At 39.8% G+C, this 15281-nt stretch overlaps 1 protein-coding gene across 1 annotated transcript in view; it reads left to right on the forward strand.

Moving 5' to 3' along the window:
* Positions 1-15281, forward strand: part of nbeab (neurobeachin b) — a 444946-nt gene that overhangs the window by 127863 nt on the left and 301802 nt on the right. Inside the window, exons 7-9 of the mRNA XM_083547720.1 lie at positions 7671-7797; positions 12092-12211; positions 13336-13482. Of these exons, the coding sequence (XP_083403846.1) occupies positions 7671-7797; positions 12092-12211; positions 13336-13482 (394 nt within the window). The remainder of the gene's footprint in view (positions 1-7670; positions 7798-12091; positions 12212-13335; positions 13483-15281) is intronic.

Raw genomic sequence — 15281 nt, forward strand, 5'->3', positions numbered from 1 at the left:
AGGATTAAGTTTTACGCCTTGTGTTTCCTCAGTAACACGACAGGCACGCAACCTTTGTTTTTACTTTCAAGAGAGAAAAAAACAACAGGGCTATTGATAAAATGCCATGTTATCACCATATAACATGCATCATAACAACAAAGAACGTTTTATATATTACAGATGAACCACGCTACGGATACAGTATTTCTTATGTTCCTAAAAAAACATACGTGTGTTATTTCAGACTTTTTTCATGTATAATGAAATAAACCTGCTCTGTTTTGTGTCTCTGTGAATCTCCTGTGCTTAGATTGTGTCTTTTCTCTCTTAGTCCCCGACAAATACATAACAAAAAATCCAGACGAATTTTCCTCACTCACACATAAACGCTATTTGTAGGCTTATTTGTAAGTGACACTTGATGTTGTTTTGGCAGTTTACAGTAGATCCTGTTTGCAGTGTTTTGATTAAAAATGTTGTCGAAGCGACTGTGAGTCACGACAGGAAAGCGGGTTTGATGAATGTTACACGCTTAGCCAAAGAGCGACCGAGCCAGGTTCAGTGCCTAGCAGCCATCTAAAGTGCAGATCAGTCAGGAGTCGGTGTTATTTAAGATGATGTTCCTGCGTGGCAATTACTATGTAGTACCGAAGGGGAAAAAAAAAAAGCCCCTGTAATTGCCAGGCAGCATAAGAAGGGAAACATTTGCCATTTTCTCAGCTCAGCATGTTACAAATAAAATGAACAACTCTTTTTTTTTTTTAGCACACTGAACAAACAGTGCTCATAGAGGATTGTTATTATTCATGTAGGACTGAAATGGTCAAATAAAAGGCATTCTATTTGTTCAAGATCTGCCTTTTTCTGAATCCTTCTGAATCTATAATGAGGTGAAGGAGATATCAGTTAGGACGTCCAGGTTCCAGTGGTCTCGAAAAAATGGCCGCTGTGAACTCCCAGACTGCACACACACTCCAAGCTACTCATTAAGCACAGGTGTCGTCATTTGCATGATATGGTAAATCACTGAGCAGTACAATGATCAACTGTACAATCAATCAACATAATGGAACTGTTCTTCCTCATACCATCTGAGGGAGTTTTTTTTGGTCTTTTTTTCCAATAGGGATAAACTTAACCTTATGAGGAACAAACTTACACCGATCAGGCATGACATTATGACATTATGAGCGGTGAAGTGAATAACACTTATTATCTCATCATCATGGCACTTGTTAGTGGGTGGGATTTATTAGGCAGCGAGTCAAGATTTTCTCCTCAAAGTTGATGTGTTAAAAACAGGTAAAATGGGCAAGTGCAAGTATTGAGATGTCTAGACGACTGGGTCAGAGCATCTCCAAAACTGCAGCTTTTGTGATGCGTTTCTGGTCTGCATTGGTCAGAATCTATCAAAAGTGCTCCAAGGAAGCTTAAATTGCTGAAGAAGTTCATGCTGCTAATGCTCGAAGGGTCAGGAATGTTTTAGCAGCAAAAGGGGACCAACACAATATTAAACAGGTGGTTATAATGTTATGCCTGATCAGTGTATAGGCACTTGTGAACATGTAGTTCATTCACTGTGAAGTAACACTCATTATGGCAGGTTGGGAAAATGTTTGATTTTTTCCTGTGCAATAATGTGCAGTTTCATTAATTATTGCATATAGAATGAAACTGTTATTCAACCATAATTTAGTTTTAGCAGGAGCTTAATTTATCGATGTACAAAGAAAAAAATGCAGGAAATCAAATGCAGGAAATTGGCACAGTAAGGTGTCTTTTTTTTTATTCATTAATTTTTTTTTTATTAAACACCCTGCAGATTGCGAAAGTCAATAAATTGAAGAGTAAAATGAAAAATGTTGCTACCAAATGTCAATGATTCAGTATTAGTTCATTGCCTGGTGGATAAGGACCTCTGCTTTAAACAGAACCATGTCAAAAACATAACTTCAAGGTTTTTTTTTCCCATTTTCATTAACTAACCTACATTATTATAAGTTTACATGAGTGAAATGAGCATTGGAGGACAGTACTTAAGTAAATTTTTCTGATAAAGGATATCCAGTGGTGGAGAGTAAAGAAGTAAATGTAATTCATTACTGTACTAAAGTACCGTATTTTACAGACTATAAGCCGCTACTTTTTTCCCACGCTTTAACCCCGTAGCTTAAACAATGCAGCGGCTAATTTATGGAATTTCTTCCGGTTTCACAAACTTCATGCCAAAAAACTGAGCACCAAAACAATAGACCAATGAAATTACAGAACGGGTTTAGGTGAACCAATGAAACTCTTTATATTAAATCAGATGCGCTCCCACTGAATCGGGCCGCACCACATCATAAATATGGATGATGCTCCTCTGACGTTTGACCTGCCGCTCACTCGGAAATGTGAATCATTCGTCACGCTGAAAACAACCGGGCATGAAAAAACACTTCACCTGTGTTCTGAGCTGCACGGCATCGGGAGAAAAACTTCCCCGATAGTGATTTTTAAACGCACGACGATGCCAAAAGAAAAACTCCCGAGAGAAATAGTTGTGAAAGGAAGAAGGAAGACAGTGAACAATGACTTTCTTGGTAGGCTACTGTTTAGATACAAGCCGTGTAACAGACACTGTCTTTCATTAAAGCCTGTGTAAAGTTCATTAGTTTCAGTGTAGACACCTGCGGCTTATAGACAGGTGCGGCGTATTTATGTTCAAAATAAAAATCTTTGTCAAATTCAGTGGGTGCGGCTTATATATGGGTGCGCTTAATAGTCCGGAAAATATGGTAGCTTATTCGCTCTGTTTTGAACTTGTTTTGATTGCCACATGGTGGTGCAACTATGTTGGTGGTAAAACTATGAAGAAACTATATGGAACATTTTTTTACTTTTCCTCCACTGCAGTGTCTTGCTATTTTGAAGTCAATTCATAAACGCCGTTAGATAAAAAGCTGTGGCGAGAGCACAAGTGTAACCCCACGGTTCAGGTGACAGTGTTTGGAGTCAAGATTCTCTCACTGTGTGTCTGGAACTTTAGGAGTCTCTCTGCTTTAGAAGGTCTGATGTGTAGTAGGATGGAACAATAAACTGCATCCATTATTCAAATGGAGTTCTCAATGCTTTTGTAGTTCTGATCAATTCTTCTGATACTTAAGTCCATTCAATAGATTAACATTCTTCATGCTCCACTGAAAAGGTGTGATTTCCAGATCAAGTAGCAAAATCGCAGTATTTATCAATGTTCCATATTTTCTAGAAGACAGTGAGGGGAGCGTCCTGTAACAATACTCTTCTATGGGAGAACTTGAGTAGATAGAAGTCCTACAGCTGTATTTTGGATTAGTAGGTAGAGGTCAGATGGTGCACCAGGTCAAACTCCTGTCATGAGAGCGTGGCGGTAGAGAAAATGGCTTAGAACATTTTAAACATTTTAGAAGACATTGCCTAGGGATTGAGTTTAGTAATGTAAGACAATAAGGACAGTTCATTGTCCACTGTGACTCCAAGGTTGCGTGCAGTGACAGATTGCGAGATCTGAGAGTTGTCCAGAGATATCACAAGATCTTGACACAAGTATGCGTCTACAAGGATAAACAGCAGTTCAGTTCGGCTGATGAGCTGCCATCCATCATAAAAAGTCCGCCAGACATGCTGAGATCTGTGCAGAATTGAAAGTGTTGAAGGAAAGAAAGGTCAGGTGAGCTGAGCATCATCAGAACAGCATGGTATGACAATTAATGCTAAGGCGTAAGCTCAGCAAATACAGTGTAAGAACCGAAGAGAAGGTGAGCATGTGAAGAGTCTGGAAATAGCAGAAATGTCCTCTCAATATCCCCTGATATAATCATCTACTCAGCAAACCATTGCCATGCTGTGTCATGAATTCCAAGATGAATAAGGATGGACAGGAGAGTCAGAACTAGGAGACCCAAACTATAACTTTTCCAGCATATCGAAGCCCCGGTGCATAAAGCAAGCTGCATGAAGATGGGTTGGAGTGGAAAATCTCCTGCTTTGCCTCAAACCTATTGAACACCTTTGGGATGAATTGGAACACTGACTGCACCCCAGACCTCCTCACCTCACCTCACCTCACCTACTGTACATCAACACCTGACTTTCCTAACACCCTTGTGGATGGTTAAAAATAAAATCTCCATAAGCACACTCTAAAATCCGAAAAATATGGTCCACTAAATGTGGACTAAATATGGACCAGTACATTACTATGCCTGAAAATTGAAAAGTTATAGCTTTAACTTTGACTGTTAAAAATCTCCAACTTTCTGAGTGAAAACTTCAACAAAAGTTCAATTTTTCTACATTAAATAGCACTTTTTCAATCTATTTATTATTACATAGATTTTGCAATGTGCTCCTTTAGAAGAGCTTAAACATGAGCCGTTACTGTAGAAATGATTAAGTATAAGAAAAGGTGCATTAAAATCAACCCTGCAGCTGGCACAATTGATCGAGCCTTTTGACCAATCGGATTAAAGAATTTTACAACATTGGGGTATAACTATTGATAAATCATATCATGGTTTCTCTATTCTGGTAGAATCCAGAAGATTCAATGTGCTTTTCTTATTCTATTTTCTCTCCCACTATTTTACGAGGGCCGTTCCTGTATTTTTCAACATACTCCCCTGCTACATTTAATGCCTGAATGGATTCAACATAGAAAGATTTGTTAGTTTCTCTTGTGCAGAATCACAACAGGATATAACTGTCGATTATCCAGGATCAGACGTTCCACATGCTAAATGTTCATAGGAATGACTGCTGTGTGTTGGGAACTGACTGGGTTTACTGATGGGTGTACAGGCATTTTTGAAACGTTTACACCATTCAGATGTCTTACTGCAGCTGATTGTTGAAGTCTTCTGTAGATACTATTTGCAGGTTTTACACCTTTGTTTATATGAAACTTCATCACCACACGCTGTTTCATGCACTCACTAACATGTTTGCCGCCTATCAGTAATAGGACACACTAACTACTACTACTACTACTACTACCACTTAATATATATATAAAAACCACAACAGTGACTTAAATGTTATTGTCTACTGCTGCTGTTATTTGCTGCTTTTAGACTTTGTGTTTGTTTGCACCATTTTATTAGAGAATAGAGAGAGAGAGAAAGAGAGAGAGAGAAAGAGAGAGAGAGAGAGAGAGAGAGAGAGAGAGAGAGAGAGAGAGAGAGAGAGAGAGAGAGAGAGAGAGAGAGAGAGAGAAAAAAAAAGGTAGGCAGGAGTACAAGGAGATGCGGCAGCAGGTAAAGAGGGATGTGGCTACAGTAAAGGAAAAGGCATATGAGGAGCTGTATGAGAGGTTGGACACTAAGGAAGGAGAAAATAATTTGTACCGATTGGCCAGGCAGAGAGATCGAGCTGGGAACGATGTGCTGCAAGTTAGAGCAATAAAGGATGGAGATGGAAAAGTGTTGACTAGTGAGGAGAGTGAATATTTTAAGCAGCTGATGAATAAGGAAAATGAGAGAGAGAAGGTTGGATGATGCAGAGATGGTGAAGCAGGATGTAGATAGGATTAGTAAGGAGGAAGTGAGAGCAGCGATTAAGAGGATGAAAAGTGGAAAGTCGGTTGGACCAGATGACATACCGGTAGAAACATGGAGATGTTTAGGGGAGATGCAGTGGAGTTTTTTACAAAATTGTTTAACAAGATTCTGGAAGGTGAGAGGATGCCTGAGGAATTGAGAAGGAGTGTGCTGATACTGATCTTGTGCAGAACTGCAGTAACTAGATGGTCAGAAAGAGTTGCATTGTTTGTTTGTGGATTTAGAGAAAACGTACGACAGGAGGGAGAAAGGATTTGTGGTATTGTATGAGGAAGTCTGGTGTGTCAGAGAAGTATGTAATGGTGGTGCAGGACATGAGAACAGTGTGACAGCAGTAAATTGTGCAGTAGGAACAACAACCGGGCTCAAGGTGGAGGTTGGACTTTATCAAGGATCGGCTCTGAGCCCTTTCCTGTTTGCAGTGGTGATGGACAGGTTGAAGGATGAGGTCAGACAGGAGTCTCAATGGACTATGATGTTTGCGGATGATATTGTGATTTGTGGTGAGAGTAGGGAGCAGGTTGAGAAAAGCCTGGAGAGGTGGAGGTACGCGCTGGAGAGAAGGGGAATGAAAGTCAGTAGAAGTGAGACAGAGAGCAGTGGAGTGGTGTGGTTGCAGGGAGAAGAGGTGGAGAAGGTGGAGGAGTTCAGGTACCTGGATGGAGAGAAAAAGTAAAGAGAGTGTCTTAGAGAAGTGAAGAAAAGAGTGCAGGCAGGGGCGAGTGGGTGGAGAAGAGTGATAGCAAGAGTGATTTGTAATAGAAGAGTATCTGAAAGAGTGAAAGGGAAAGTTTATAGGACTGTGGTGAGACCTGAGATGTTGTATGGTTTAGAGACAGTGGCATTGAGTAAAAGACAGGAGGTGGAGCTGGTGAAGCTGGAAGTAGCAAAGCTGAAGATGTTGGGATTTTCATTGGAATTGAGGAGCATGGACAGGATTAGAAATTAGTTTAATGAAGTGATCGAACATATAGGACGTTTTGGAGACAAAATGAGGGAGGGGCGATTGAGATGGTTTGGACATGTGCAGAGGAGGCACATGGGGTATATCAGTATGCGGATGGAGCCACCAGGAAGGAGGAAAAGAGGAAGAACAAGGAGGCGGTTTATGGATGTGTTGAGGGAAGACATGCAGGTAGTTGATTTGAAAGAGGCAGATGTAGAGGACAGGGGGGTATGTAGACGGATGATCCGCTGTGGCGACCCCTAATGGAAGAAGCCAAAAGAAGGAGAAGAAGATAGGTTTATAGGTCCGACACTACATAAAATATTTATATAACCTGGATTAATTGTTCTTTAGTCTTCTTTAGGGTCAGTGTCTACAAAAGAGAAGCCGCTGTTGTTTTCCTCTAGCATGACCTTGTGTGGTGAATGTTTGATGAAGCTCATTAAAACCTGCTGTGTCCTTGTTCACCACAATGTATGTCATAAAAGATGGGGGGTTGTAGACACAACGGTGGGTATAGCGTTCATGAAATGACAAACACAACCTAAGAGAATGTGTTACTTTTAAAGCAGGCAGAAGAAGACCATTGAAGACACATTCCAGGACACATTCCAGCAGTGTCAGGAACACCGACCCCTAACTGGAGCAGCTGAAAGAAGAAGAAGACATTCTTTTTTTATGAATAAAATGGCTGTATGAAAATCCATTTATGCCATTTTGTGCATAAATGCAAATATGTTGTCCGGTGCATTGGAGGATTGATTATTTTCTCTGTGCAAATCTCCAGTATATGAAACTCGTAAGCCTGGTCAAACAGGCTGTTTGCTCTGGTGCGCATGAATCACTCCGATAGAGCAAATTGAATGCAGTTGGCACTCAAGCTTAAAGGCGCATATATTAGCATTTGCAAAATAGAGAGATTGGGAATTCCAGCAGCGGCAGCAGCAACAGCAGCAGCAGACATGATCAATGATTTTGACACACGTGGGGGATGTAGTAAAAAGGTGTGGGTGCTTTACCCTGGGGCTTCACCAAATCATTAGCAATCTAATTATTTTGACTTTCATAGAGAATGTTGCTCTCAGTGGTAATGTTGCGCAAACTGAATGGATTTGAATGTGTTTTAAATAAGATGGTATTTCTCGCTCTCTTTCCCTCTCTAGCTTTCGGACATGTAAAGGCGTTGGTTATTCAGCTCATTTTGTGGGTAACTGCTTGATTGTGACATCACTCAAATCCAAAGGAAAAGGCTTCCAGCACTGCGTGAAGTACGACTTCCAGCCGAGGAAGGTAAATATTTATCCGAAAGCCTTGCAGTCATGCAAATGATTTCACATTTCTCATTGTAGGTGAAAGCAACTGGGGGTTTAGTCATAATGTCACTCTAGGGTATTTATATACACAGCAGAGTTTTGGACAGATGGTATTCTTAATCTGGGTCCTAATGAACCAGTATTCAAATGTATTTATTGATGAAGGCTTTAAAGCACTTTGTTAGTCGCTCTGGTGAAAAGCGTCTGCCAAATTCCATAAATGTGAATGTAAATGTTCAGTACGCTGATTAGCCACCACCTGCCTAATAATGTGTAGGTCACAATTTTGCCAACAAAACAGTGCTGAACCATTGTGACATGGTCCGCTTGAAGACCTCTGAAGGTGTTCTGTGGTTTCTCGCACCAAGACCTTATCCTGTAAGTCCTGTATGTTGAGAGGTTCATTTGTTTGTCCAGCATTTCCTACAGATACTTGATCAATTCAAAAGCAGATTAATTTAACGGCTGGATCAACACCATGATCTCTTTGGTTGTTACACAAACCATTCCTGAACAATTTGTTGCAGTGTGGCAGAAAGCATTCTTCTTCTTAAAAATACCACTGCCATTAGAGTATACATTTTCCTTGACCAAGTGCACATAGTGAACCGTGTGTTGGTACATCAGTGGTTCCCAAACCTTTTTTCTCTAAGAGCCACATAATTTCTCCTTTCTTTAATGGGGTCAGGTTGATCTGTAACAGAAAATTACAAGGGTCGGAGTGACTATCAGTATTATTGTGAAAAGATTTCATTATGATTCCCAATGTATGTATTTTGCCTCCTAATACTAGATTAGTTTATTATTTTGTTGACAAATGAGCATCACTTTTCAGGAGATATTTTGCCTATTAAACAAGCATTATTACTATCATAATGAAATTTTTTTCCTATTCATTGCTATTGAAATCAAAACGTTTACTTACATATGCATTTTTTGGTGGGTAAATCTAATAAATAGTTACGCCATATTAATAACTCGAGATCGACTGATAGTGGATTTTACAGATACCGATAGCCAGGTTATATCATACTTGCAGATAACCGATTAATTAACTGATGGACAAAATTGATTAAAAAAAAACACGTATCACGCCATGTAAAATAGTACAGAACTTTATTGGGAAAAAAATAAAAAATAAATTATATATATATATATATATACAAAACAAATCGTATTTCCGGTATAGAGTGAGTAGCCACAGTGACATTACGCTAAATCTAGTTTCTTTTTCATCTGAGATTGTTGTGTATGTTTTCAAGTTGAACAATAATAATAATAAAAAAATGCTCAAAGTGTGAGACGGAGACTAAACAAAATTGCAGTCTACTTAATACGTTCCTGAGGGAACTTCTATTTTAACTACAGTATGTTCCGCATGTAAAAAGGATTTCATTCACACGTGTATTGAACCGAAATCCCTGTACCGGTACAATTACGTGTACCGTTACACCCCTAAACCATAAAGTTGTTAACAACGTGATCTGAATAGGGAGCATTGAACATGAACATTATGCGTGTAGCCGGAAAAAAAAACTAAACACGAAAGGTCACTCCTTCGATTCGCAATGTCCCCCATCAGGACCTCTTGGTCAAATGAATGGGCATATTAATTCATGATTCAAAGTAAATAGATCCTCAGTGGTCTTTGAAAGTAAAGTTTATTTCATGGAATTGATTAAGACGGATGTGTTGCCTATTGCTTTTTGGCTTTATTTGAAATATTTATGCCTAAAAATATTTCAGAAAAAAAGAACCTTAGCTCTGTTTCCTGTTATGTAGCTCTATGTTGTTTAACGTAGCACCAAGGTCCTGGAGAAACGTTGTCTCATTTCAATATATGGTTGAAATGATAATAAAAGCTTCTTGACTTGACTTGGTGTGACTAAATTTATTTTTCCATTCTGGCTCGGGTTCTGTTCAATTAAAGCTGGAGTGTATCTGGGCATAAAAAAAAAAAAAAAAAAAAAAAAAAAAAAAAAAAAAAAAAAAATTACATCTGGTAAAAGATCTCACATTGTCTATCCAATAAAGTTATTTTCGCTGTCATTCAAGAGGAAAAACAAATTACAGAAATCGAATTTTTGGGAATATTCCAACGCTATTAGAAAACACTGATGCAATGGATTTATTTTTCTTCTTGATAGCGAAGAGACGCAGCTAAAAATAAGAGGTTGGTAAACCTTTTTTGTAGGTGTGCATTTATGGACCCAAAAATTTATTTTAAAACATGGGAATCATTTTTGCAGGCGAACTTTAGCTGTAGAGAAAAAGAGGTCATTAGTAATGGCTTATTCGAGCCACTTTTGTTAGAATGAAACTTAGCATAATATGCAGCTGTGCATCTTCTTTGCTTTAATGGTAGATGCTCTGCCGCATCTTCAGCACCTTTCACTGAAATCGGGTTATCAAACACCCCCAAAAATGCATGGCAAAGCTGGAGAAAGGTTTGCTGTACTGTAGGCTGATTTGGTTGTAGACGTGGTGGTGGCTCTAGTCTGAATATACAAAAACAACAACATATTGATGGAGTGAACTGATGGAAACTTGGCAAACATGAGAAAAAAACTGATATAGAAAAAGCTGTGGCTGTTTCTGGGAATCCCATGATTCTGTTTTACGAATTATAGGTTTATAGGATGGATCTGTGAGGGTGAAAGGGAACGTTTATAGGACTGTGGTGAGACCTGAGATGTTGTATGGTTTAGAGACAGTGGCATTGAGTAAAAGACAGGAGGTGGAGCTGGAGGTAGCAGAACTGAAGATGTTGAGGGTTTCGTTGGGAGTGACGACGATGGACAGGATTAGAAATAAGTTTATTAGAGGGACAGCGCATGTAGGACGTTTTGGGAACAAAGTGAGAGAGGCGAGATTGAGATGGTTTGGACATGTGCAGAGGGGGAACATGGGGTATATCGGTAGGAGAATGCTGAGGATGGAGCTACTAGAAAGGAGGAAAAGAGGAAGGCCAAGGAGGAGGTTTATGGATGTGGTGAGGGAAGACCTGCAGGTAGTCAATTTGAAAGAGACAGATGTAGAGGACAGGGGGGTATGGAGACAGATGATTGGCTGTGGAGACCCCTAATGGAAAACGCCAAAAAAAGGAGAAGAAGATAGGTTTATAGGTTTGACACTTCATAAAATATTTATATAACCTGGATTGATTGTTCTTTAGTCTTCTTTAGGGTCAGTGTCTACAAGAGAAAAGCCGCTGTTGTTTTCCTCTAGCATGACCTTGTGTGGTGAAAGCTTGATGAAACTCATTAAAACCTGCTGTGTCCTTGTTCACCACAATGTATGTCATGAAAGATGGGGGGTTGTAGACACGACTGTGGGTATAGCGTTCATGAAATGACAAACACAAGCTAAGAGAATGTGTTACTTTCAAAGCAGGCAGAAGAACAACATAGAAGACACATTCCAGGACACATTCCAGAAGTGTCAGGAACGCTGGGAGCATCGTATTGCTGTGAAATGGGGCTATTTTGAAGGTGATAGTGTGGTAACCTAGATAAATAAATTACTTGCTTGGAAACAGAGCTCATCTCGAAACTTTTCGATACAATTTCATAGTGTATGAATATAATAGGAGTGAAGCAATATAAAAGGAATAGAGCATGACTTGGAGTAGCAAATTTATGTTCTGGTGTTGCAGGTCTCAGGAAAACCTGGTTTTGCTAAGTTGCTTTGCTTTGATGTCGTATTTGATGGAACTGATGGTGGCTTTTCTTGTTTCAGTAAACATTCAAAGCTAAAAAGCCAACCTTTCAAGGGGGTCTAGGGAAAGTCGGCTGCTTCACCTCAGTGTCCCTAAGCCCTTAATGAAAAGTGGCAATGAGATCTTGCTCATTCCATTCACTTCCAGCGGGTTAGAGAGCGGTGGCTCATCAAGATTTACCCATGAGAAGAGAGTTAAAGCACTTTGTCCTTGTCAGACTGAACATCTTGTGTGACGAAGTATAATTAGCATTCGGACAGGAAACCTTGAAGCTTACTTGGATCACTGTTGGATTTGTCAGGTTGAATGATGAGCCTTACACTCTGTGGTATTGTAATGGCAGGACATTGACCCGGAAATGTCAGAAATGTCGTTTGACCAGAGATAGACACTTATTGTGAGCGACAGATTGTGCGTAATTAAAGTGTAATAGTCACTATGCAAATAAGCCTTCGTCTCGGGGTTCAACGGCATCTTTAAAAGCAAGTGTGAATGTGGGACGTTCTTCAGCAATAATGCATTAAATAATGTTCTTCTCCGTTGGTCTTCTCAGTGGTACATGATCAGCATCGTACACATTTACAACCGCTGGAGGAACAGTGAAATCCGCTGCTACGTCAACGGACAGCTGGTCTCATACGGCGATATGGCCTGGCATGTCAACACTAATGATGTAAGTGTGCATTCTGTTCACACCCATCTCCTGTTTTGATTCGGCCTCGAGCTGCTGTTTGATCGCCACTGTGCTGTGAAATTAGACTCCAGCACATGCAGCCATTTTTCTCAATGCTCAGTCAAAAGCATGTTTATTTCTGATTTTTCCATTTTAGCTTGAGACGCTGCCTCCCATCGCTCTGGTGCTGCAGAACGTTTGTTTGAATACGTTTTTGTCACCATGACAGATGGGGATGGGAATGTGTTATCATATGGAACAAAGAGATCATTAAAATAGAAAAACTTTTTTAGCTAGGCTACAATACAGAGAGGGTGTGAAGAAAGAGATGAAAAAGGTGTCCAAGGTCCAAATCTGGAGTCTAATTGCCTTTCGAACCTAGAAAGAGAGAGATGACTGCCTATTTTTACTGCATATATATATATATATATATATATATATATATATATATATATATATATATATATATAATCAATTACTTAGTTGTATAATTAAAAGTGACTCTGAATAAGGGCATCTACCAAATGCTACAAATTTACTGTATAAGACCTTTTTTCTTTTTGGATGCAAAACTTTGACTGCCCCCAATAAAAATAGTGCATAAGCTAATTGATTATGAATCTGGAGTATTGGAAAAATGTTCAGGTGTTTTTCATGAACCCACTGGATGTCCCAAACCCCACCCTCTTATCTTAAATTGTGATCTTTCATCTCTGCCTAATTATCAAGCATGAAAGGTGTAGCATCCTCACTTTCTGTCAAAGCAAATGGAAAAAGTTTAGACTTCATTTGTTTGATTTCAGATTAGATTTAATTTGAATTGATAAAAAAAAAAAAAAAAAAACACAAAAAAAACCTGCATCTATTCTAATGTTTAATGCTTGTGCTGCGAACCTTTGGAAGCTTTTGCTCCCGTATTCTAAATTTCCATTTATCTACATCCTGTTATCTGTGGAGCCTGATACATTTTCTCTCTAAAATCACTTCTACATTCTTTTTTCCGCAACGTCATTCCAATCATTCATGCTTGCCCCTCTCCCTTTCTCTCTCTCTCTCTCTCTCTCTCTCTCTCTCTCTCTCTCTCCCTCTCTCTCTCCCTCTCTCTCTCTCTCTCTTCATCACAGAGCTATGACAAATGTTTCCTGGGCTCGTCGGAGACAGCAGACGCTAACCGAGTGTTCTGTGGACAGCTCGGTGCCATTTACGTGTTCAGCGAAGCTCTCAACCCGGCACAGATCTTCGCCATCCATCAGCTAGGGCCAAGTTATAAGGTCTGTAACTGTCCCAGAAAAAGACATTATTTCCCTGGCTATAAAAAAAATACTTTTGCAAGTAGCTCATGTTCCTAGAGCAGCATTATTTTTCTGTAACCAGTTACTGCTATATGATGTCATTGGTGTGATCCTCTTAGTCCTACACATTTTAAAAAGATCTGTATTTTACAGGGTTGCCAAATGGAGGTTTTTCAAGGCGAACAGTGAATGGCCATATGGCTTGTGACCATTTTTATTTTATTATTTATTTATGACAATAAATGTAATACAATGTTTCTGCAATGCTAGTCATGATGCTAGTTTGCTGGGGTTCAGAGAGACAAATTCCAATCTTGTTTAAGTTCTGGGCCCAGCATAGAGCAGGCATCCCCAAACTTCCACACCATAGACCAGTTTTGAAAATATTCTTGTGGACTGGCAGGTTAGTGTGTGTGTGTGTGTGTGTAATATATATATATATATATATATATATATATATATATATATATATATATAGTGAGGAAAATAAGTATTTGAACACCCTGCTATTTTGCAAGTTCTCCCACTTAGAAATCATGGAGGGGTCTGAAATTGTCATGGTAGGTGCATGTCCACTGTGAGAGACATAATCTAAAAAAAAAAAATCCAGAAATCACTATATATGATTTTTTAACTATTTATTTGTATGATACAGCTGCAAATAAGTATTTGAACACCTGTCTATCAGCTAGAATTCTGACCCTCAAAGACCTGTTAGTCTGCCTTTAAAATGTCCACCTCCACTACATTTATTATCCTAAATTAGATGCACCTGTTTGAGGTCGTTAGCTGCATAAAGACACCTGTCCACCCCATACAATCAGTAAGAATCCAACTACTAACATGGCCAAGACCAAAGAGCTGTCCAAAGACACTAGAGACAAAATTGTACACCTCCACAAGGCTGGAAATGACTACAGGGAAATTGCCAAGCAGCTTGGTGAAAAAAGGTCCACTGTTGGAGCAATCATTAGAAAATGGAAGAAGCTAAACATGACTGTCAATCTCCCTCGGACTGGGGCTCCATGCAAGATCTCACCTCGTGGGGTCTCAATGATCCTAAGGAAGGTGAGAAATCAGCCCAGAACTACACGGGAGGAGCTGGTCAATGACCTAAAAAGAGCCGGGACCACCGTTTCCAAGGTTTCTGTTGGTAATACACTAAGACGTCATGGTTTGAAATCATGCATGGCACGGAAGGTTCCCCTGCTTAAACCAGCACATGTCCAGGCACGTCTTAAGTTTGCCAATGACCATTTGGATGATCCAGAGGAGTCATGGGAGAAAGTCATGTGGTCAGATAAGACCAAAAAAGAACTTTTGGGTCATAATTCCACTAAATGTGTTTGGAGGAAGAAGATTGATGACTATCATCCCAAGAACACCATCCCTACTGTGAAGCATGGGGGTGGTAGCATCATGCTTTGGGGGTGTTTTTCTGCACATGGGACAGGGCGACTGCACTGTATTAAGACCGGGCCATGTATTGCGAGATTTTGGGGAACAACCCCCTTCCCTCAGTAAGAGCATTAAAGATGGGTCAAGGCTGGGTCTTGAAACATGACAAGGACCCGAAGCACACAGCCAGGTTAACCAAGGAGTGGCTCTGTAAGAAGCATATCAAGGTTCTGGTGTGGCCTAGCCAGTCTCCAGACCTAAACCCAATAGAGAATCTTTGGAGGGAGCTCAAACGCCATGTTTCTCAGCGACAGGCCAGAAACCTGTCTGATCTTGAGAAGATCTGTGTGGAGGAGTGGGCCAAAATTCCTCTTGCAGTG

The sequence above is a fragment of the Silurus aristotelis genome (assembly GCF_946808225.1).
Source record: "Silurus aristotelis genome assembly, chromosome: 8".
NCBI classification, from domain to species: Eukaryota; Metazoa; Chordata; class Actinopteri; order Siluriformes; family Siluridae; genus Silurus; species Silurus aristotelis.